The sequence below is a fragment of the Chiloscyllium punctatum genome, chromosome 1 (genome assembly GCF_047496795.1).
Source record: "Chiloscyllium punctatum isolate Juve2018m chromosome 1, sChiPun1.3, whole genome shotgun sequence".
Taxonomy (NCBI): domain Eukaryota; kingdom Metazoa; phylum Chordata; class Chondrichthyes; order Orectolobiformes; family Hemiscylliidae; genus Chiloscyllium; species Chiloscyllium punctatum.
The window spans coordinates 17646011-17670693 of NC_092739.1; the positions used below are offsets into that span (position 1 = coordinate 17646011).

The 24683-nt window shown below is 41.5% G+C and overlaps 1 protein-coding gene across 1 annotated transcript in view; it reads right to left on the reverse strand.

Annotated features, from left to right (window-relative positions):
• Positions 1–24683, reverse strand: part of acox3 (acyl-CoA oxidase 3, pristanoyl) — a 197628-nt gene that overhangs the window by 94950 nt on the left and 77995 nt on the right. Inside the window, exons 8-10 of the mRNA XM_072573388.1 lie at positions 21372–21468; positions 12324–12506; positions 534–660 (exon numbers count right to left, since the gene is read on the reverse strand). Coding sequence (XP_072429489.1) covers positions 534–660; positions 12324–12506; positions 21372–21468 — 407 coding nt within the window. The remainder of the gene's footprint in view (positions 1–533; positions 661–12323; positions 12507–21371; positions 21469–24683) is intronic.

Sequence of the window (24683 nt, forward strand, 5' to 3'; positions counted from 1 at the left end):
AGGAACCCGTCAAGGAATTGGCAAGTTGACTATTTTGTCAATGGAAATGCGCTTATAAAAGGGAATGCGTAGAATGATAGGCTTGGAAAACAACAAAATCATTGGTAAACAAATTGATTTTTCATGTGAAAGGTTTCTAATAAACTAAAAGCATCAGAAGGTCACAGTCAGTTTCAAATCAAATACACTGTTAAGAAGCCAAGTTTGACAATTTTAAGCAGTTTTCAAAGAAATGTGGAGTATTAGTGATATCATCACTTGAGGAGAACTTGCAGATTCAGCAGCAGACTAATTTTCAGTTGAGTTACTTTCTTATTGTTAAAACAACATACTTGCATGCTGATAATAAAAATAAAATGTCATGCTACTATTATTGAACAGGCAAATCAATTTGCATTCCCAAATGTGCAAGATGCTCTATTAAGACAGATACATTTAAACATAATTATTTATTGGTACTGTTTACAATTTTTGGCAATTTTCAAAAGCAGATCTAGCTCCACAGAATAAGCATGTACTATTTGTAACCACACTTGCCTGTCTCTCACTCTTGTCCTTCATCAACATTCCTCTTTGATATTCAACAGAATTTATGAACAGTGATTTAAAAAAGTGGTCTAGCGCATAGGTGGCTGCCACAAAGGGAATAAGTCGCCATTGCTGAAATAAAGGTAAATATTTCATTTAAGTTGTACAACACAAGAAAAGTGACGTATTAGAAAAATAATAACACTACCCGAGAACAATTCTAGTAGCTTGAAGAAACAGAGTAAACAGAAATTTCTGTCATTTTCCTGAATACCTGTTGAAACTTTTGTTTTCACATGGCCATCATCTTCCTACTTTACGTGGAGATCAAAGAACATATTTGGAAATGCCTCTACAACATCTTCTGCAATGATTTCTTTTAATTAGCAAAAGGGTTAAGCAAAGGGAAAGACGTTTCTGGTACATATTTTTCAAACTGGATTTTGCTGATTTCAGATGGCCCCTAAAATCTTTCCATGGGATCCCATGAAAATAATGTGAAAATGCCTGTTATGAAATGAGAGTGGAACATGACGACATCATATGCTGTTGAATGTGGGCTGGCTATCTTACCCAAGAGGGAAGCATGCACAGAAAAGCACACCCAAAAGGAAGTATATGTTTTATTAAAAACTCTCTGCATAAGCAACACTTTTGGATTGTAATGAATAAAATATGGTAATATGATTATTTAGGTGAGGATGACATGATTATGAATCAGAATCATATAGTACAGAAGAGGTACTTCAACACACTGGTCCCACTTTCTAACACTTGCCCCACTGCCTTGAATGTTATGATATTTCATGTGCTAATCCAAGTACTTTTTAAACGTTCAAGGTCCCTGCCTCAATTACCCTCCCAGACATTGCATTCCAAATTCCCAAAAAACTCTGAACTTTTTTTTCCCTCAAACCCCCTCTAAACAACCTGCCTTTCATCTTTAAATTGTACTTCCTTGATATTAACCCTTCGACTGGGGGAAACAGTTGTTTTCTATCCATCCATCTCATATATGCTGGATACCTCAATCAGATCCCTTCTCAGCTTTTTCTGCTCGAAAGAAAACAACCCAAGCTTGTTGAGTCTCTCTTCATAACTAAACTACTCCATCCCAGGCAACATTCTGATGAATCTCACTGCATTCCTTCCAGTGCAATCACATCCTTCTTACTGTGCAGTGACTAGAACTGCATTCAGTACTCCAGCTGTGGTCTAAGCCAAATGTCCAGAACCATTCCAACATACCTCCTTGCCCTTATTATCTTTGCTATGACTGATAAGGGTAAATGTCATGTATACCTTCTTAAACATTCTATTAACCTGATCTGCTGCCTTCAGGGTCTTATGGACAAACACCCCAAGATCTCTCTGTTTCTTTGAGCTTCCTTGAGTCCTATCATTAATTGAAAACTTCCTTGTCCTGTTACTTCTTCCAAAGTGCATCAACTCTCACTTTTCAGGCTTAAATTCTCATCTGACCAATCACCCATACCCTACTGTTACATAAGGCCTTCTTCTTCTTCACAGAAACCTACCTGGCCAATTTTCATGTCATCTGCAAACTTACTTATGATCCCTCCCCCCACCATTTTTTTTTCTATTGTGTATAACCAAAAAATGTGGTCCGCCACTGGACACCAATCTCCTGTCACACAAACAGGCTTTACCATCACCTTCCATCTCCTACCACTAAGCCAATTTTGAATCCAACTTGCCCATTTACTCTGGAACCCATGTGTTTTTACCATCTTTATCAGTCTCCCATGTGGGACCTTGTCAAAGGCTTTGCTGAAATCCATGTACAGAGAAATCTCGATTATCTGGCATTCGATTAACCAAGTTTAGGATTATCTAAACAAGATCATAAGGTCCCAATGAGTGGCTAACTTTGTTATCTGCCATTGATTAACTGAACAAAGTATTCCCCGCCTGTGTCTTTCGGGTAATCGAGGTTCCTCTGTAAACATCATCAAATACACTACACTCATTTACACACCAGATCACCTCATTGAAAAATGCAAATTTGTTCAACATGACCTCCTTCTGACACAGCCATGCTGACTAACCCTGATCAAAACTTGTCTCTTTGAGTGGAGATTAATTTTGTACTTGAGAATTTTTTCCAAGAGTTTCCCTGTCACTGATGAGAAACTCAGTGGTATTGAAAAGTGGAACCACATCAGCTCCATTCCTGTGGTACTTCCCAAGTTGCCAGAGAGGAATTAAAAGTTTGGGCCAGAGCAATTTTCTCCCTAGTCTCCCACAGTACCATGGGATACAACTCATCTGGATGCTGATTTGTCCACTTTTAATCCTGCCAAGATTTCCAATACTTCCCCACTGCCGATATCAAACTGCTTAAGAAGCTCACAGTCTCTCTTCCCAAATTCTCTACCTATATTCTCCTTCTCCAAAGAGAACACATATGTGAAACATTCATTTAACATCCTACCAATGGCCTCCAACTCTACGTATGGATTGTTCCCCTTGATTACGAACGGGCTCGACTCTTTCCCTGGTTGTTTGCTTTCCCTTGATATACCTTTAAAGCACCTTGGGATTCTCTGTAATCTTGTCCTTTAGCCATTTTCATGCCCTCTCTTTGCGCTCCTAATTGTTTTAAGATCCCCCTGACCTCCGCTTGCACTATCTATACTCCACTCGAGCCTCTATCAATTTTCTCCCTTTGTATCTGTCCAAAGCCTCTCTTTTCCTTCTTATCCAGTCCTGAATATTCCTAGACATCTAGGGTTCTCTTGACTTGTTGCTCCAATATTTTAAATATTGTGTCTATACTCTCACCAATTCAATTCTGATTGCACCCCACTGTTCTGCTGTAGGCTTACCCAGTAGTAGCTGTCCCAGTCTACTTCGGCCAAAACCTAACACAGAGTCATAGACATTTACAGCATGGAAACAGACTCTTCAGTCCAACTCGTCCATGCCGACCAGATATCCTAAATTAATCTGGTCCCGTTTGCCAACATTTGGCCCATATCCCTCTAAATTCTTTCTATTCATATACCCATCCAGATGCCTTTTAAATATTGTAATTGTACCAGCCTCCACTACTTGCTCTGGTAGCACATTTCATACATGCATGAAAAAAATTGCCCCTTAGGTCCCTTTTAAATCTTTCTGCTCTCACCTTAAACCTATGCCCTCTAGTTTTGGACTCCCCAACCTGGTGAAAAGACCTTGTTATTTAGCCGATCCATGTCCCTTATGATTTCTATAAAGTTACCCCTCAGCCTCCAGGGAAAATAGCGCTCATCTATTGCGTCTCTTGCAAGATCTCAAATCCTCTAACCCTGGCAACATTCTTGTAAACTCAACATGCCTGAATTCCCCCTGCCTTGGTCCCTTCACTAAAATACGCCATTTCCGCTTTTTTTTAAAACTAACTCTCTTTGTCCCATCCCACTCCCAAGCTAGTTTAAGTTCCTTCCGACAGCACGAGAAAAGGCACCTGCACGGGTGTTAGTCCTATTCTGGTTCAGGTGCAAGCCATCTTGCTTGTGCAGGTCCCAACCTCCAAGAAATGATCCCAGTGATCCATGAATCTAGATCATTCCTCGTACATCAATTCTTGAGCCATGTACTAATCTGCCCTATTCTCCCATTTCTAAACTCACTAGATTTGGCACCAGGAATAATTTCAACATTTGAGGCCCTGTTCTTTAGTCTACTGTCTAGCTCCACAATTTTTGATGCAAGATCTTATCAACCATTCTACCTACATTCATTAGTGTTAATGTGTACCATAACCCATGTCTCATCATAGAATCCCTGCAGCCACTCATGACATTTTTGACCCTGACACCATGGAGGCCACACACCATCTTGTCAGTCGCACCTTCAGCCAGAGAAACACATGTCTGTTCCCCTAACTAATGAATCCTAATAATTGTTTTTGCTTTTTTCTTCCTCTCCCACCCCTGTACACTCAGGTCATGTGATGCTAGAAGTTTGGCTCTGTCTGCACTCCCTTGAGGAACCAGCGCTTCATCAGTTCCCAGAGAATAAACAAACTCGTGAGCAGGACTCCTGTGGTCTCCTGCATTATTACTGGATTCTCTTTGATGGCCTAGTGGTCACCCATTTCCTTCTTTCCTCCAGTCCTTCAAAATAGCGTGGGACCACCTCTCTAAATGTGCTATCCACGTAACGCCCAGCTCTGCAGATGTGCCAGTGTCTCCACTCATTTTATATAATTGGGAGCACTTCCTCCACCTGATCATCAAGATTGCTGATAGGGTCCATGATTTCCCACACATAACAGGTCACATATTACATTCAACTCACCTCACCTGCCATGAATTGTACATGAACTTAGTCTTATTTGCTAATGTTTCTAATTACTTAAACATACTCCCTTTACTTTAACCTTAATCCCTTATTCTGACCTTTACTTAACCCTGGCACTTCTAAATTAATCCTTCACTAATTTCCCAGCTCATGGTCTTTCGTACAGCCTCCCTAGCCCTACACTAATCCCTGTAACATCTGGATAATACTTCATGCTTCTACTTATTGATTATAGCTCCGCTTCAACACTAATCCCGATCAAACCAATCTCCAAACTCAGAGATCTAAATCTCTGGTCCGCCCTCTGTAACAGGACCCTCGACCTCTAGAGCACAATCAGTGAAGATAGGCAACAGCACCTCCTCTATGAAATCCTCAAGTCTGGTGCCCCTCAAGGATGTGTACTCAGCCCCCTGTTGTACTCCTGTACACTCAAGACTGTGTGGCAAAATTTTGTCTGGACTCCATCTACAAGTTCACTGACAACACCACCATTGTAGGTCAGATATCAAACAATGACAAGACAGAATACAGGAAAGAGATAGCGTGCTTGGTGCAATGGTGCAACAATAACAATCCCTTCCTCAATGTCAATGTCAGCAAAATTAAAGAGCTGATCATCGACTTCAAGAAGCAATGAGGAGGGCATCAATGGAGCTGAGGTGGAGATGGTCGAGAGCATCTGACAATCTATCGTCGACCACTCATGTTGATGCAATGGTCAAGACAACACAACAAATCCTCTTCTTCCTCAGGAGGCGAAGTAGTTTTGGTATGTCCATAATGACCTTCACCAACCTTTAGAGATGCACGATAGAAAGCATTCTATCTGGATGCACGGTTTTGTACAGCAATTACTCTGCTCAGGGCTGTAAGAAACTACAGAAAATTGTGAAGACAGCCCAGAACACTCAATCAAACTCTCCATTCATTGATTCCATCTACACTTCTCGGTGACATGTAAAGGCAGCCAACATACTGCGATCCCTCTAACTTGGTAATAATCTCTGCCAACATCTTCCATCAGCAGAAGACACAAAAGCTTAAACACACGTACCAACAGGTTCAAGAGCAGTTTCTTCCCTACTGTTATTAGACTTCTGAACAGACCTTTCAAATTTCAAATCTAATTTTGATCTTGCTTTAGGTGCACCTTCTCTGTGACAATTACTTGTACTCCTTGATCTGTTCAATCATCCTATGTATGTTTGTACTGTATGGAAACAAAACTTTAAACTCCCACACCACCCACTAGGAGAGATATTTGAAGTATTCATCCAAATATTTTTAAAGGTTATAAGATTTCCAGCATCCACCAGTTTTCCAGGCAGTGCATTCCAGATTACCACCAGCTGCTGAGTGAAAAAGATTTTTCCCAAATCTCTGAATCTCTTGCCCCTTACCCCAAAAACTATGCCCTCTTGTGATTGACCCCTCAATCAAACTGCTCCCTATTCACTCTGTCCATATTCCTCATAATCTCATACATCTTAATAAGGTGCCCCCCTCCATCTTCTCTGCTCTAAAGAAAACATTCCAAGTCTATCTAGTCTCCCTTTATAGGTCAATTTCTTCATGCTAAGCAACATTCTGTACCCCTCCAGCACTATCACATCTTTCCTGTATTTAGATGACAAACTGCTCACAGTACTCTAGTTGTGGACTGACCAATGCTTTGTACAAGTCTAACATTACCTCCTTGCTCTTATACCGATGCCATGACTGGTGAAAGCAAGTGTCCCTTTGCCTTCTTAAATATCCTGTTCATGCACTTCGCTGACTTCAGGGAACTGTGAATAATTACCCGTCATTCATTAAATGCTCCCTCATCTTGTTTCTTCTTCCAAAGTGCATCATCTCACACTTACCAGGGTTAAATACCACGTGCCACTGCTCTGCCCATCTGACCAACTATTTATATCTTCCTGTAACCTATAACCATCTTCTTCATTATTAGCCACTCTAATAATCTTGGTTTTGTCTGAAAATTTGCCTAACATTTCCCCCACATGTTCATTTATTTTTCTTATTTACATAGCAATAAGGGTCTCAGTATTAAGACCTTAAGACAGAGGAACATAGGAGTGGATGTAAGGCCATTCGGCCCATCGGGTCCACTCCGCCATTTAATCATGGCTGATGGGCATTTCAACTCCACTTACCCGCATTCTCCCCGTAGCCCTTATTTCCTTGTGACATCAAGAATTTATCAATCTCGGCCTTGAAGCCATTTAGCGTCCCGGCCTCCACTGCACTCCGTGGCAATGAATTCCACAGGCCTACCACTCTGGCTGAAGAAATGCCTCCGCATTTCTGTTCTGAATTTACCCTCTCTAATTCTAAGGCTGTGTCCACGGGTCCTTGTCTCCTCGCCTAACAGAAACAATTTCTTAGCATCCACCTTTCCAGGCCATGTATTATCTTGTAAGTTTCTATTAGATCTCCCCTTAACCTTCTAAACTCCAATGAATACAATCCCAGGATCCTCAGCCGTTCTTCGTATGTTAGACCTGCCATTCCAGGGATCATCCGTGTGAATCTCCTCTGGACACGCTCCAGTGCCAGTATGTCCCTCCTCAGGTGTGGGGCCCAAAACTGGACACAGTACTCCAAATGGGGCCTAACCAGAGCTTTATAAAGGCTCAGTAGCACAACGGTGCTTTAATATTCCAACCCTCTTGAGATAAGTGACAACATCGCATTCGCTTTCTTAATCACAGACTCAACCTGCATGTTGACCTTTAGAGAATCCTCGACTAGCACTCCCAGATCCCTTTGTACTTTGGCTTTATGAATTTTCTCACCGTTCAGAAAGTAGTCCATGCTTGTATTCTTTTTTCCAAAGTGCAAGACCTCACATTTGCTCACGTTGGATTTCATCAGCCATTTCCTGGACCACTCTCCCAAACTGTCTACATCCTTCTGCAGCCTCCCCACTTCCTCAGTACTACCTGCCTGTCCACCTAACTTCATATCATCGGCAAACTTCGCTAGAATGCCCCCAGTCCCTTCATCCAGATCATTAATATATAACGTGAACAGCTGCGGCCCCAACACTGAACCCTGTGGGACACCGCTCGTCACTGGCTGCCATTCTGAAAAAGAACGTTTTATCCCAACTCTCTGCCTTCTGTCAGACAGCCAATCCTCAATCCATGCCAGTAGCTCACCTCAAACACCATGGGCCCTCACCTTACTCAGCAGCCTCCCGTGTGGCACCTTATCAAAGGCCTTTTGGAAGTCTACATAGACCACATCCACTGGGTTTCCCTGGTCTAATCTAATTGTTACTTCTTCAAAGAATTCTAACAGGTTTGTCAGACACGACCTCCCCTTACTAAATCCATGTTGATTTGTTCTAATCCGACCCTGCTCTTCCAAGAATTTAGAAATCTCATCCTTAATGATGGATTCTAGAATTTTACCAACAACCGAGGTTAGGCTAATTGGCCTCTATTTTCCATCTTTTGTCTATATGCAAAAGGTTTGAACAATGAAGGCAAGCATGCTCAACGACTTTTTAACCATCCTGTCTATATGTGATATAAATTTAAGAGAATTATGTACCTGCACTCCTAGGTGCCTCTGTTGTACAACACTACCCAAGGACCTACCATTAATTGTACAAGTCCCACCGTTGTTTGCTGTTCCAAAGTGTAATACCTTGCATTTATCTGGATTGAACTCCATCTGCCATTTTTCAGTCCACTGACCCATGTTTAACGTAGCTATACGAGAATAGTTTGACAAGGCTACGTTCTGGACTACAAATTGTCAGTACTGCTGTGGAATATTGTCAGAGCCAAACCTTTTCAGTGTCCAGTGTCTTCAGCCTTCAGGTGGAGGCTGAAATAACTTATTCAATTGGCATCTCTGATTGAAGATGGATGCAAATACATCAAAGACAAAAGGTGTACTCTTCTTTCAGTAAGGAGGAGGGTATCTGTGGAGCCTTCTGCTCTCGTGAGTTATTTAACTGTCCACTACTATTCACAACTGAATGTGATAGAGCTGCAGAGCTTAGATCTAATCCATTGGTTTTGGAATCACTCAGCACTGTCTATTGTATAACTTACAATGGCTTTTGAAGATTTCAAGATACATATGATCGCCTTGAAAAGGTGCAGTGCTTGATGTTATTTCCTCCTCAATGTTATGGGATTTACTTACTTTCATTCAAAATAACTCATTGAAAAAATACAATATTTTCCTTTACTGTTTCTTTCTTAATGCTTTCTGAAGCTCTTCTCATAACTGTGTTCCATTTGAATGAGATTTTTGTTTTGCCTTAGTCTTTCATTACAATTGCAAAGTTATTGGAACTGCAATTTTTATCCACGGACAAGTCAGTTCTGCCTGAATCGAAGATTATCATTTGCTTTAACAAATGGATCAGATCGCAATCCTACTCATTTGATTTAAGAGTCTAGTTGACAGCATTTGAGCAAATTTTTTTTTGAACTATTATTATTAGTTATCAACTCCAGGTTCATCTCATCTTGCAGGCAGTCTCGTTTCACAATGCAACTAATGGCAAAGTCAGATGGGCATCAAATAAACAATGAGTACTGACAGGTCCCAAAATATATTCTGGTATTTCCGACACGAAATGTTGCTATGGTGTTAATTTAAGAACAGGTATTCAAATTCAGCCAATAATGAAATGAGGGAAAGAGAAAATGTCAGTACGGTAGTTAGTTTCATCAACCTACTTGGACATGGCATAATACACCTTCAGGGCAGGTGGGACTTGAATCCAGACCTACTGGCCCAGATGTCAAGGTACTGTAACGTCTGTTTTATAAACAACAAAAAAAAGAGGTTAACTTGTGATAATGACCTATCTAGATTCTCTGATGAAATTTCATCTATTTGTGCTTTTTAAAATTTCCTATAGCATTTTCTTATTAGTTTTCCACTTTCCTGAAGGCATCAAGTCTGGCAGTCACAACGCTGCTATCTTCCCAGAATCCCTACATCATGCCAAGCCAAACTGCAAGTATTGAAAGGATCTTCATGCAGTGTGTCAAAGTTAAGCTCTTTTATTTCTTACATCATTAATGGGATTTGGGTACCAGCACTTATTGCTTATCCCTACTTACCATTGAATTAGTAATGCATTGCTTCCTTGAATCGCTGAAGTCCATGTGCTAGAAGGACCAATTTTGTGAGGTGAAGATTTGAAGGATATTGTCTGAGACAGGGTGGTGTGTAATTTGGAATGGAACTTAGAATTGGGGAGTTTCCATACACATGCTGCCCTTGTCTTTTTGGGTGGTCAAGATCATAATTTCAGGAAGTGCTGCCTTGGCAACATGTCTGAAATGCATTTTGGAAAGGGTATACATTACAGCCGTAAAGTCCAGGTGATGGAGGGAGTCAATGTTTAAGGTTAGGGATCACTGTCAGTCAAGGGGTTGCTTTGTTCTGGATGGCAATGAGCTATTCGAGTGTTGCTGAAGGGTAAGTATTTCATCATGCTCCTGAAATAAGCCTTGGAGTTGGTGAAAAGATTATGGGGAATCACGAACACTTTCAACTAAACTCCCAAGAAACATTCACGCATATAACACAATATTTTAAAATCCCTGTTCTTGCTTGTGAAGAATAGAAAACCTGCCAACAAAAGTACACTGTTGGATGCTGGCCTTCAGTCACCCAAACAGCCTTCTACCACTCCCCTTTGTGTCCTTTTATTAAGCCAGATTCTGATGCCAAGTTTCTCTCAACTCTATTTCGTTAACGTTCTCAGTTTCCCACGTGGGACCTTGTTAACAATTTTGCTAAAATCCATATAAACTGAACTTCCATCACCCACACACTTGATCACATTTTCAAAAAATTGTAACAAATTTGTTATGCATGACCTCCCTCTGACAAAGGCATGCCGATTATCCCTAATTAACCCACACCTTTCCAAGTGAGTATTAATTTGCTCCTTCAGAATTTTCTCCAATAGTTTCCCTACCACTGATGTGAGATTCACCGGTCTTTAATTTCCTGTTCATCCCTACCACTCCTCTTAAAAAATGGAACCACATTAGCCATCCTCCAGTCCTCTAGCATTTCACCTGTGGCCAGTAAGAAATTAAAAAATTGGGTTACAGACCCTGCAATTTCTTGCCTCAGCTCCCACAACAGTCTGGGATGCAATTCATCTGGGCCAGGGGATTTGTCTGTTCTTACGCCCGACAGAGCCTCCAATACCTTACACAGTTTGACATAGGAAATGGTAAGTTCCTCACATTTCCTTTTGCTGAAGTCCATACCTATGTTCTCCTTTTCCAGAGAAGACTGAAGACAAGTATTCATTCAACATCCTGCAACTTCACACACAGGTCCCTAATGGGCCCTACTCTTTCCCTTGTTAAGATTTTCCTTAATGTATTTCTAAAATATCATGTGATTCTCCATAGTCCTATTCAGAAGTCTATTCTCAGGTCCCCTTTTTGCTCTTCTAATTGCTTTCTTAAGTTCCTTTATACACTTCCTGCTTTTCTCTAGGCGGCAGCTGAATTACTGTCTTTGGATTTGCCAAAAGTCTACTCTTCTTCTTTATGCAGTCCTGAATTGTCCTAGACATTGAAGGTTCTCTGAACTTACTGCTCCTATCTTTTGCTCTCAAGGGTACACATTGGATCTCTACTCTCTACCCAGCTGTATTTTTTAATATCCCCGTTGCTATGCTGTAGACTTCTCTGACAGTTGTTGTTCTCAGTCTGTTGTGGCCAGTTCCTGCCTTATTTTAATAAAATCTGCCTTCCCCAAAGAGACTTAACTACTATCCTTTAACCCTACTAAACAATTGATGTTATCAGAGAACCAGCAGCAATTAGTATTAGATTCTAAGGTAGAGATGACCTTAAATTCCCACACTTAAAACAAACTGCCGCACTCCATTTTCTGAAAGTTGCATCTGCAGATGCAATCCATTCGAAAAGGAGCTCTTCAAAAGTTTTGAAATATTATTTTAAAAAATAAGTTGCCATTATTTGTACTGTCCAAGTTACTCATATCAAACAATATGAATCTGCTTCTATACGGTCTATAGGGTCACATATCTATCATTTAGCAATATTGTACATTATCCTCAAAACCATATGGATTTTAAGACTCTGGTAAACAGAATGGGATGCATGTGCAGGTATTTGACAGGAACTGAATTACATACAAGAGTTCCCATTTATCAGGGAATTGTTGTCTCCCCATTATTATTAGTCACTGTCATACCTAAACACTTATTCAGATATTGTTTAAATGTGGAGTTAAGAAAAAAGCCATCAAACCATTAGCAAAAAGTACAAACCAAATCAAACTATACCCTTTAGTAATATAAATGACAATAACAACAAATTGTTTTTAAATAACCCTTTCAACATTGAAAAATACTCCACAGGAATAACAAAGAATAGATTATTTTTAATGCAATTTGTGCCTAGTACATTCAATAGTGGTTTTTCATCGTACGTTACATTGGCGCATACCTGCAATTGATATTCGAGCAGCGGTATTTCATACTGATCTGTTGGTCCAAACTGACGACGTACTGCAGAATACCGAATACCAATTGTCAAGCACAGCTTAAGATTCGAAGTTGCAATCCCTGTGATTGTAATTCTACCAGAAGAAAGCGCTCCAAGTGAAGCACCAAATCGTTGATTAGGATTCTAAATGAAAATTTAAAGAACATGGGTATCAACTACATAGTATCACTTCCAACACTAGAATAATTGAAAATTACTCATGATAGCAGTTTTTGAATGAATACAGGAAAGATTAGTTAGAAATTAAATGCATTTCTAAGATTTAATTTCAAATGGGTGATGCCGCACATGCTTTTCAGTTTAACTCTATATTTTAGGTTGCAGTGATGATTGCTTGAAGAACTACATTTCTCTGAAGGATAATTTCTTGGAAAATACAAATTATGGGCGGCACGGTGGCACAGTGGTTAGCACTGCTGCCTCACAGCGCCAGGGACCCGGTCCAATTCCCAACTCAGGCGACTGACTGTGTGGAGTTTGCACGTTCTCCCCGTGTCTGCGTGGGTTTCCTCCGGGTGCTCCGGTTTCGTCCCACAGTCCAAAGATGTGCAGGTCAGGTGAATTGGCCATGCTAAATTGCCCGTAGTGTTAGGTAAAGGGGTAAATGTAGGGGAATGGGTGGGTTGCGCTTCAGCGGGGTGGCGTGGACTTGTTGGGCCGAAAGGCCTGTTTCCACACTAAGTAATCTAAAAAATTACTTCCAGCAACCATGTGACCAAACTGTCTGAGAATTCAACAAGAGTAGAGAAAGATCAACAAGAAGCTAATAACATGTGTGGTTCCATTTCAAATAAATTGGTTGAATTTTGGGTCTTTATCAATAGCTTATGCTTGAAACATCAACTCTCCTGGACCTCCAGTGCTGCCTGACTGGATGTGCTTTTCGACTCTGACCTCCAGCATCTGCAGTCTTCACTTTCTCTTTGTTCAGTTTTGGAACAAACTGGCTACAACCGACTGCTTTGAAGTACAATTCAATTGAAATTCTGCACATTAGCTAAAAGGGTTTAAAACGCTTGATAATTGAAAGACTCAACTTACAGTCAGTGGGAGTATATAGAGAGAAGGCGTGTGGAGGTGAGGGCAGAGATAGAGGTACCAAAGGGGCCAAGTAAGAGAAAGAGAGGGGAGAGAAAGAGAGAGACATAGTGTCTTAAATGCAAAACTCCAAAATTAAAAAACATCGGAACTGAGAGTTCTGATCTGAGGTGGCTGGACTGAAGAAAGTGAGGACTGCAGATGCTGGAGTACCAGAGTTGAAAAATGTGGTGCTGGAAAAACACAGCAGACCAGGCAGCATCCGAGGAGCAGGAGAATCGACATTTCGGGCATTAGCCTCTGCCCGAAACGTCGATTCTCCTGCTCCTCGGATGCTGCCTGGCCTGCTTTGTTTTTCCAGCACCACATTTTTCAACAGCTGGACTGAAGACAACAATGCAAGTTTACAACTATGGAAAGCTTATAGGAAGTCTGAACAAAATTTGAGATAAGATTAGAGTACTTGTAACTGATTATTTCAGATGGAGTGCATTAGTATTCATATTCTTTTAATGTACAGGCAGTCCTGAGTTGCGAACAGGTTCTGTAGTCAAGTCTGTTCGCAAGTTGATTTGTACCAGGTTGGAACGCAATACAGTACAATCTAAAGTGGTCATTCATAAGTCCAAGCAAAGGTCATATGACAGATTTTGAAAATATACCCTTATCAATTGGACACTTGTAAATTGGGCCTGCAGTGATTGGAACAAGGGTCAGGTGGCTCTCATTGACTGTGGAATCTTTGATGGGGGGTGTTCACCTGGGCCAATCAAGGAGCCCTGGCTGTAAGATATGAACAAGATATTCAGAGAATCTCTTCATTCTAGGGACTGGCTCTGAGCTGGCTGATTAGAGCCCACGTACTGTACACATGTGAATAAAGGGTGACTTGGTGACTGGATATCGTCCTCTGTGCAGTTATTTCCGTAATGAGGGGAGAAAACAGTATGCTCCTGAAGAAAATTCACTCACATCTGTGGTCTTTGAGTTGGGGTAAGCATTTCTGGTATTATACCTTTATTTGGGAATCTTGGCTCACTCAATCCTGTCGTCAAAGACTGGGCCCAGTATGTTCAAAGAATGCATTACTTTTACTAGGAAAATGACGTTGAGGCAGATGAAAATCAATGAGCAATCCTTCTGACTGTTTGTGGACCCAAAGTATTTTCAATTATTAGAAGCTAATTGTTTCCTGAGACACCAGATATTAAACCTTCCACGAGTTGACAGATTCAGTAAGAAATATTATGACCCCAAGCCTCCCCTAATTCTGAAATGCTATTGGTTTTATTTGTCTATTCTAGAACCAGGGGAAACAAAAGGGCTATCACATCCAGGACTGAAATCGTCCTGGACCCGGCACAATGAGATCACAGTAGAGGACGGCATTTTATTACAGTGTGCAAGTGTAAAGGTTAGAATTAGAATTCCAACAGTGTGGAAACAGGCCCTTTGGCCCAACAAGTTCACACCGACCCTCCAAAGAGTAGCCCACCCAGACTCATTCCCCTACCCTTTTTATACCCCTGACTAATGCACCCAACCTACACATCCCTGAACACTCCCAGCAATTTAGCATGGCCAGTTCCCCTGACCTGCACATCTTTGGATTGTGGGAGGAAACCAGAGCACCTGGAGGAAACCTACGCAGACATAGGGAGAATGTGCAAACTCCATACAGACAGTCGTCCGAGGCTGGAATTGAACCCGGGTCCCTGGCGCTGCCACCATGCCACCCCTGGTTGTTGCCAGATACTGGCTGAGCTCTACCAGGGTCATCCAGCAACTTCCAAAATAAAAATGTTGGCAAAAGGTTATGTCTGTTGACCAGGATTGGATGCCAAAATAGCTCAATTGTGGGGCAGTGCCCATTGTGCCAACAAGGACAGAAAGTACCACCACCAGCACCCTGATGTTAGTGGGAAAGGCCAGATAAACCCAGGACTTAGTTACACATTGACTGTACTAGTCCTTTCATGGGCTCAATTTTCTTGGTCATTGTCCATGCCCATTCAAAGTGGCTGGACATACATAGTGTTCATTTGGCAAACTCAGGAATGACAATTGAAAAGCTGCGAGCATTGTTCACGATACATGGACTCCTGGAAGTATTGGTCACAGACAACGGGACATCATTTACCAGCTAGGATTTTGAGTATTTCCTAAAGTTGAATGGCATCTGGCATGTTTGGACAGTCTCAAACCAGCAATCATCCAATTGTCTGGTGGAAAGAGCAGTCCAAACATTGAAGGCAGGCTTTAATAAACAGCCAACTGCTTCACTTGATACCAAACTGTCCAGGTTCCTGTTTGATTATAGTACTCTCCCCCCCCAAAACTACAACGATAGTTGCAGCAGAACTGTTAATGGGAGAAGACTCCGCATCAAGGTTAAACCATGATATTCCTACACTGGAATTAGGGGGGAAATGTTGGGGAGAGTGGTGGTAGTTGAATGGCTGCAGGAATACCAGTGCTGGCCACTTGCCTCCTCTAAGCAAGAGAGAGACATTTTGCTTCAGGGGATAAAGTTAAGTGTCCACACCACGAAAATGGCCACGCATGGTACAAAGCAAACTCAGGTCCCATGATGTACAAAGTCCAAGTCATTCGTGAACGGCTCCTGCCCGAAACATCGATTTTCCTGCTCCTCGGATGCTGCCTGACCTGCCGTGCATTTCCAGCACCCCTCTAATCTTGACTCAACAAAATTGTGTATCACATGAAAGATGCTATCTCGTAAACAGGACCTGGCTCCTCAGAACAGCTAAGAAAGGCCATCTAATATCATGTACTCTCCCCCTCCGCCAAGCAATGAAGAAACCTCAGAGTCCAAGATGGAAGGCCAAGAACATACAACATTACAACGCAGTACAGGTGTTTCAGCTTTCGATGTTGTGCTGACCTGTGAAACCAATTTGAAGCCCATCTAACCTACACTATTCCATTCTCATTCATGTTTATCTAATGGCCATTAAAGTGCCCTTGAAGTTGGCGAGTCTACTACTGTTGCAGGCATGGCATTCCACGCCCTTACCACTCTGAGTAAAGAACCTACCCCTGACATCTGTCCTATATCTATCACCCCGCAACTTAAAACTATGTCCCCTCGTGCTCACCATCACCATCTGAAGAAAAAGCTCTCACTGTCCACACGATCTAACCCTCTGATCATCTTCTATGTCTCGATTAAGTCACTTCTCAGCCTTCCTCTCTCTAACGAAAACAGCCTCAAGTCCCTCGGCCTTTCCTTGCAAGACCTTCCCTCCACACCGGGTAACATCCTGGTAAATCTTCTCTGCAACCTTTCCAACTTGTCCACATCCTCTCTGTAATGTGGTAACCAGAACTGGATGCAATACTCCAAATATGGGCGCATCAGAGGTTTGTATATCTGCAATATGACCTCATGGCTCCGAAACTCAATCCCTCTACTAATAAAATCTAACACACCGTATGCTTCTTAAGAACCCTATCAACCTCGGTAGCAACTTCAGGGATCTATGCACATGGACACTGGGATCTCTCTGCTCATCCACACCACCAAGAATCTTACCATTAGTCCAGTACTCTTTATTCTTATTCCTCCTTCCAAAGTGAATCATCTCTCACATTTCTGCATTAAACTCCATTTGCCACTGCTCGGCCCAGCTCTGCAGCTTATCTATGTCCCTCCGTAAGTTGCAACATCCTTCCGCACTGTCTACAACTCCGCTAACCTTAGTGTCATCCTCAAATTTGCTAACCCATCCTTCTACGCCCTCATCCAGGTCATTTATAAAAATGACAAACAGCAGTGGTCCCAAACAGACCCTTGTGGTATACAACTAGTAACTGAACTCCAGGATGAGCAGTTCCCATCAACCACCACCCTATCTTCTTTCAGCTAGCCAATTACTGGTCAAAACTGCTAAGTCACCCTCAATCCCATGCCTCCATGTTTTCTGCAACAGCCTACTGTGGGGAACCTGATCAAATGCCTTACTGAAATCTATATACACCACATCAACTGCTTTACCCTCATCCACCTGTTTGGTTATCTTCTCAAAGAACTCAATAAGGTTTGTGAGGCACAACTTACCCTTCCCAAAACCATGTTGACTATCCCTGATCAAATTATTCCTTTCTAGGTGATAATAAATCCGATATCTTATAATTCATTCCAACGTTGTACCCACAACCAAAGTAAGGCTCACTGGCCTATAGAGTTATCAGGATTATCGGTACTCCCCTTCATGAACAAGGGGACAACATTTACTATCCTCCAGGTCTTCTGGCACTATTTCTGTAGACAATGATGACAAAGATCAAAGCCAAAGGTTCTGCAGTCTCCTCCTGAGCTTCCCAGAAAACCCTAGGATAAATCCCATCCGGCCCAGGGGACTTAGTTATTTTCACACTTTCCACAATTGCTAACACCTCCTTCTGAACCTCTACCCCCTCTAGTCTAATAGCAACATTTTTTTTCCATTGTGAATACTGACAAAAAATGTTCATTCTCCTATCTCCTCGGTCTCCACGCATAACTTCACACTATTATGCTGGATTGGCTCTAAGCTTACTCTAGTCCAGAAAGCTTTCGGATTTCTTTGATCCTGTCCACCAATGACTCCTGATGCCCCCTCCTGGATCTTCTTAGCTCCCTCTTTCGGTCTTTCTTGGCTAACTTGTAACTCTCAAGTGCCCTAACTGAGCTTTCACATCTCCTCCTTACATAAGCCTCCTTCTTCCCCTTGAGAAGAGACTGAACTTTAGTAACCCACAGCTCCCTCGCTCAACCACCTCCTCCCTGTCTGACAGATACATACTTATCAAGGACATGCAATAGCTATTCCTTGAACAAGGACCACATTTCAATTGTGTCCATCCCCTGAAGTTTCCTTTACCATCCTATCGCATCTTAAATCTTGCCAAATCGCATCATAATTGCCTTTCCCACAGCTATAACTCTTGCCCCGTGTTACATACCTATCCCTTTCCATGCTAAAGTAAATGGCACAGAACTGAGGTCACCATCACCAAAGTACTCACCTACCTCCAAATCTAACACCTGGCCAGGTTCATTACCCAGTATCAAATCCAATGTGGCCTCGCCTCTTGTTGGTCTATCTACATACTGTGTCAGGAAACCCTCCGGCATACGTTAGACAAAAACTGTTTCATCTAAAATGCTTGAATAGTAGTGTTTCCAGTCAATATTTAGAAATTTAAAGTCCCCCATAAAAACTAACCTGTTACTCTCACTCCTATCCAGAATCATCTTTGCTATCCTTTCCTCTACATTTCTGGGACTTTGCAGAGGCCTTTAGAAAACTCCCAAAAAGGTGACCTCTCCTTTCTAACCTCAACCGATATTACCTCTATAGATAAGTCTTCATCAAATGTCCTTTCTGCCACCGTAATACTGTCCTTGACTAACAATGCCACACCTCCCCCTCTTTTACCACCTTCCCTGGTCTGACTGAAACATCTAAATCCCGGAACCTGCCACAAGCATTCCTGTCCCTGCTCCATCCATGTCTTTGAAATGGCCACACTATCAAAGTTCCAGGTATCAACCCATGCTGCAGGTTTACCCACCTTATTCCGGATGCTACTGGCATTGAAATAGACACACCTTCCTGCCTGCTGGTACACTTTTGTGACCTTGAAACCTTACTTATGACCTCACTACTCTCGACCTCCTGTACACTGGAGATACAATTCAGATTCCCATCCCCCTACTGAATTTGTTTAAACCCTCCCAAAGATCATTAGCAAACCTTCCTCCCCAGCATATTGGTACCCCTCTGATTCAGGTGTGGACCATCCCGTTTGTCAAGGACCCACCCACCCCAGAATGAGCCCCAATTATCCAAGTATCAGAATCCCTTCATCTGCACCATCCCTGGAGCCACGTGTTCAATTGCTCTCTCTCCCTATTCCTTGCCTCACTAGCATATGGCACAGGTAAGAAATCAGAGATAACAACTCTGTTTGTTCGAGCTGTAAGGTTCCACCTTAGCTCCCTGAATTTCTGCCTTAAATCCCTATCCCTTTTCCTATCTATGTCATTAGTCCCCATGTGGACCACGACTTGGGGCTGCTTCTCCTTCCCCTCAAGGATCCCAAAAACACAATCTGAGACATCATGAACCTGGGAGGCAACACATCAATTGTGAGTCTCTCTCATTCCCACAGAATCTCCTATCTGTGCCCCTAACCATGGAGTCCCCAATGACTAATGCTCTCCCCCCTCCCCCCCTTTCCTTCTGAGCAACAGGGACAGACTATGCCTGAGACTTGTGCCCCAACATTATCCAAATGGCATACTTGTTATTGACGGGAACAGCCACAGTGGATCCCTGCACTGTCTGGCTGTTCTCTTTCCATCCCCTGACTGTAACTGATCTACCTTTTTCCTGTACCTGAAGTATGATTACCTCCCTGTAACTCCTCTCAATTACCCAGCCAGCCTCCCGAACAATCTAAAGTTCATCCAGCTCCAGTTCCCTAATGCGGTTTCCAAGGAGCTGGAGTTGGATGCACTTCTCACAGATGAAGTCAGTGGAGACACTTGTGGTGACCCTTACTTCCCACATTCTAAAGGAGGAACATTCAACAGTCCTAACATCCATACCCATTGTTCTTCGTTCCTAAAGAGTCTGTTGAAAAAAAAATAGTAACCTTACCAATCCGGCACACAGAACCTTTTGTTTTGGTTAGAGGAGAATTGGTGTATGGGAGACACTACCGAAGTAGTGCTCTAGGTAAAGCAATTGCCCAAATATATAGCCTCACTTATTCAGCCGTCCTTTGCCTGATCCTGCTCAGCATGCACTCTGCCTAAACACGAGGCATGTTTTATCGGATTTCCCAGGAACCCCCAGTCCTCGCTCATACCGCTCGCTCTGCTGCTCAAAGTGGAGGCCCATAGACGCCCAAGTTAAGTCGTTTTTTGAGGAAAATTTACCTTCCCGGCAATCCCCCAGTCCTGGCTCATACCACTCAACACCGTTATCACTTAAGAAGAGAAAGAAACTCTCCGGAGATGTTCCAGGGTCAAGAGGTGGGCTACTGTTTGGTACATATCAATTGTGTCTGAGTCTGTGGAACCAGATCGAAGGTGAAAACATCCCAGGACAGTACCAGCTGCCAGAAAAGAACAGTACATCTCCAGATGTTTTTGAGGGGGGAAGATGCAATGACTGGAACAAGGGCCAAGTGAATCCCATTGACTATGAGATCCTTGATTGACCAGGGTAAAATCCCCAATCAGGGAGCCCTGGCTGACACACAAACAGGAGATTCAGAGAATCCCCTCATTCTAGTCACTGGCTCTGAGCTAGCTGGTCAGAGCCCATGTACTGAACTAATGTAAATAAAGGGCCTCCTTATTACAAGTATTTTGTTCTAAACACTGACCCTTGTTGTTTTATTCTTTTAGTAAATAACTAGGGTTTTTGGATTGCAAAGAAAAAATTGATGGTCTTAACCAAGATCATAAAATATATCTACACTCCTCTGGTTATCCTTTTATTCTCCAGAAATTATTGATATAATAAATACCGCTTGAAAGAATTGAGCTGGACCTGAATTAAACCCAAGTAAAAGTATACTTTCTAGTCATTGATATACTCAGCAAGACTTAAAAAAAAGTGCTAAGAAATTCAGTGATGAATCTTCAATATTACAGACCTAATTAAAGGCAATAACCACCTTAATCGTGGTCATTATGTACAGTATTGGGCTTATTCAAATGCATAACATATTTTAACAGGTTGTGCATAAATGTGGCACAATACATTCCTACAGCTGGTAAGGGAGTTTTTATTGTGGTGTGCACAGCTTTGCCATCCATCCTAATTTTAAATCAGTCCTATGTGACACTTGGAACATATTTGAATGCTGCTACAATAAGGTAGTGGAGAACTTTATATTTAGAGAATAATTCTGGTTATTTTGTTTCACCTTGAATGAAGTTGTATAAATTCCCCCAGGCGTAACATCTCCAGTTCTATTTAGTAGATTTTCTCGTGGTATTCTCACATTGTGGAACACTGCAAATCTATTAAAATAAACATGGAATCACATTAGACTATATTTTGAAAAGCCCTTCAACACAGACAACACCTCATATAGCTGTCAGCAATTAGTAATTTGTTGAAAATTTTCAGAAAAGCGCTCCTACAATTTCAATATACATAAAATCCACGTCACCTAGTGTAGTAGCTTGAATTATGGCATGGTGGCTCAGTGGTTAGCACTGCTGCCTCAAATTACCAGGAACTCAGGTTTGATTTCACACTTGGATGACTCTATGTGGAATTTGCACATTTTCCATATCTGCGTGGGTTTCTTCCGAGTGGTCCAATTTCCTCCCAGTCTAAAGATGTGCAAGTTAGGTGGATTAGCCATGCTCAATTGATCATAGTGTTCAGAGGTGTGTAGATTAGGTGGAGTAGCTGAGGTAAATGTAGGACAACAGGGATAGGTGGGGGCATCAGGTCTGGGTGAGATACTCTTCGGAGGGTCAGTGTAGAATCGATGGACTTATTGAATGGCCTGCTTCCACACTGTAGGGAATCTATGATCAGGTATCATTTCCTTTTCTTTTGTACATGGAATTTGGCTTCACTGGTTGCACCAGCATTTAATTGCCTATTCCTAGTTGCTTGAGAATGTGGTGGTTATGCCTTTGTGAATCATTGTAGTCCAGTTGACACAGGGACACCAACAACACATTTAAGGAGGGAGTTCCAGGATTTGATCCAGTGATACTGAAGGTACAGTGTTATACTTCTAAGTTAGGATAGTGAGTTACTTAAAGTGGAACTTTGGTGTAAAACATGCTGTATCTGCCAAACTTGTCCACCCTGATGGTAGTGATTGTGACCTTGGATGGTGTTGGCTGACAAACATGAAATACACCTTTTAAACCCACAACCACTACCATCTGGAAAGAAAAGTGCAGCGTTTCCATTGGAAGACCACCAATTGCAAATTCCCCTCCAACCACTCTAAGTGACATACCAAAAAGAATCAAGAGCAATAATCAAAATTAAGCATTATTGTGAAGTAGTAATTCACAAGGTCTCAATATAGTGAGGACAAACAATAACAAATAAGGATTGGATAATTCTAAGTTCCTGGTGAGAATAGCTTTCAAGCAAAAGCAGCCCATTATTGAATTATCCCTCTGTTCTGCAGAAAAGTATGATCTTTACAGGTCCATCAAAAAGTTTCATGTCATGATTTCTAACTTTTTCATTCCTTTCTGGACAAAGTACAACTTCTCAAGGTAAGAGAACTGCTTGCCTGAAGTCTACCACAGTCGAGTGTGTGGTGCTGGAAAAGGACAGCCAGTCAGGCAGCATCTGAGGAGCAGGAGAATCGACGTTTCGACCATAAGTTCTTCATCAGGAAGCTTATGCTTGAAACGTCGATTCTCCTGCTCCTCAGATGCTGCCTGACCAGCTGTGCTTTGCCAGCACCATACTCTCAACTCTGATCTCCAGCATCTGCAGTGTTCACTTTCTCCCAGTTGAAATCTACCACAGGTTGTTCTGTTTTAATATGTGTTTCATCAACAAGAATGCTCTGTAACGTACAACGCTGTAATGCAATTACTATGCCAACACTTTAAGCGCTGTTTCTAAGGCACGATTTTCCTATAATGTGATGTTGCACAGGAACGCAACCATTGCATTGTAGAAGAACTGACTGTATGTTGATTCAGTCAGTCTGTCTAATAAGACCAACATGAATGACAAAAAGAGAAATGGACATGGAACTTTTAGAATTCTACTAGAAATTATTTAATTTCACTATTTAATGACTGGATCCAGCACTGGGAAAGGTGCTAATTCCTCCTCATTGCAATGATAAATCTGAAGAACCGTTGCTTACACAATGAAAATGAGCTTTTTCCCTTGGAACACTGACTAAATTAAGTAAGCTTTTTTAAATACATAAACATAATACTTCTGGGTTAACAATTCTGGTTGAAACCATTGTTACTTGTGGCTTGCCCAGCAAACCTAAATATATTATTTATAGGTACAGATGCTTTTCTGGTATTTTATTGAAAGTTTATTGATAATGATAAAGTAAAATCCATTGGAATTTGGATGCTTGTTAGTTAACATTAATAACTTCTGGTAGTGTGATGGCATTTTAATGACTGCAAATGCTTTAAGGACTGTTTTGGCTATATGCAGAAGACTGACTGAATATTGACAAAATTCTTTAGGATATCCTCTTACGAGCAACATTTTTTTTTTAAACAATCAGACCATCTGCAAACAGCTTTTGCATATTACCAAAAAGAAACTGTTATGATGATTAGAAACCCAAACTTTTCAAACAGAATTATTCTGTGAAGGGGAAAAAGACAGTTGCATGCACTTTTTTTTTCTTAAATGGAGACTGATGAACAGAAACACACAAGACAGCAGACAAATAAGGAGAAAGTGAGGCCTGCAGAGGCTGGATTTCAGAATCGAGAATGTGATGCTGGAAAAACACAGCAGGTCAAGCAGCATCAGAGGAGCAGGAGAATTGACATTTCGGGCATAGACCCTTCATCAGGAGGAGTGGAGGCGTGTGCCCAAAACGTCAGTTTTCCTGCTCTTCGGATGCTGCCTGACCTGTTATGCTTTTCCAGCATCACATTCTTGAGCACACAAATAAGACAAACATCAAATGCAACTATTTGGAAAAAGTCTGTCATGAGAGGTGTCATCATCACCCAGTAATATGGAAAACTGTAAATTTTGTGTGTCAAAGGAAGCATTAGGTAAGTTTAAAAATTTGATACTTCAGTTTCAGTTTCTACACATTACTTTTAACGTACACTTCAGTCTTATTTGCGACTTGAGTTTCAACTTCTATTCTTTTTAGTGAGAACTTTATAATTTTTTCCATTGATTTTCCTCCATTCTGAATTATATAATTTAAAAATAACAAAAAATGAATCATTAGAATGATTATAAACATAAAAGAAACTTAATCAGAGGCTCATGTTGCTTTGCTAGGTTTCTAATATTAAACTATACTCAAAATAATTAGTTGAAATTAATATTATTTAACAAAATACAAAAGAAACCGCAAGGTTTGTGAAGGTTTGTAGCTCAGGTTGAGGTTTAGGGTGTAGGTTTGCTCGCTGAACTGTAGGTTTGATATCCAGACGTTTCGTTACCTGGCTAGGTAACATCACCAGTGGCGACCTCCAAGTGAAGTGAAGCTGTTGTCTCCTGCTTTCTATTTATATGTTTGTCCTGG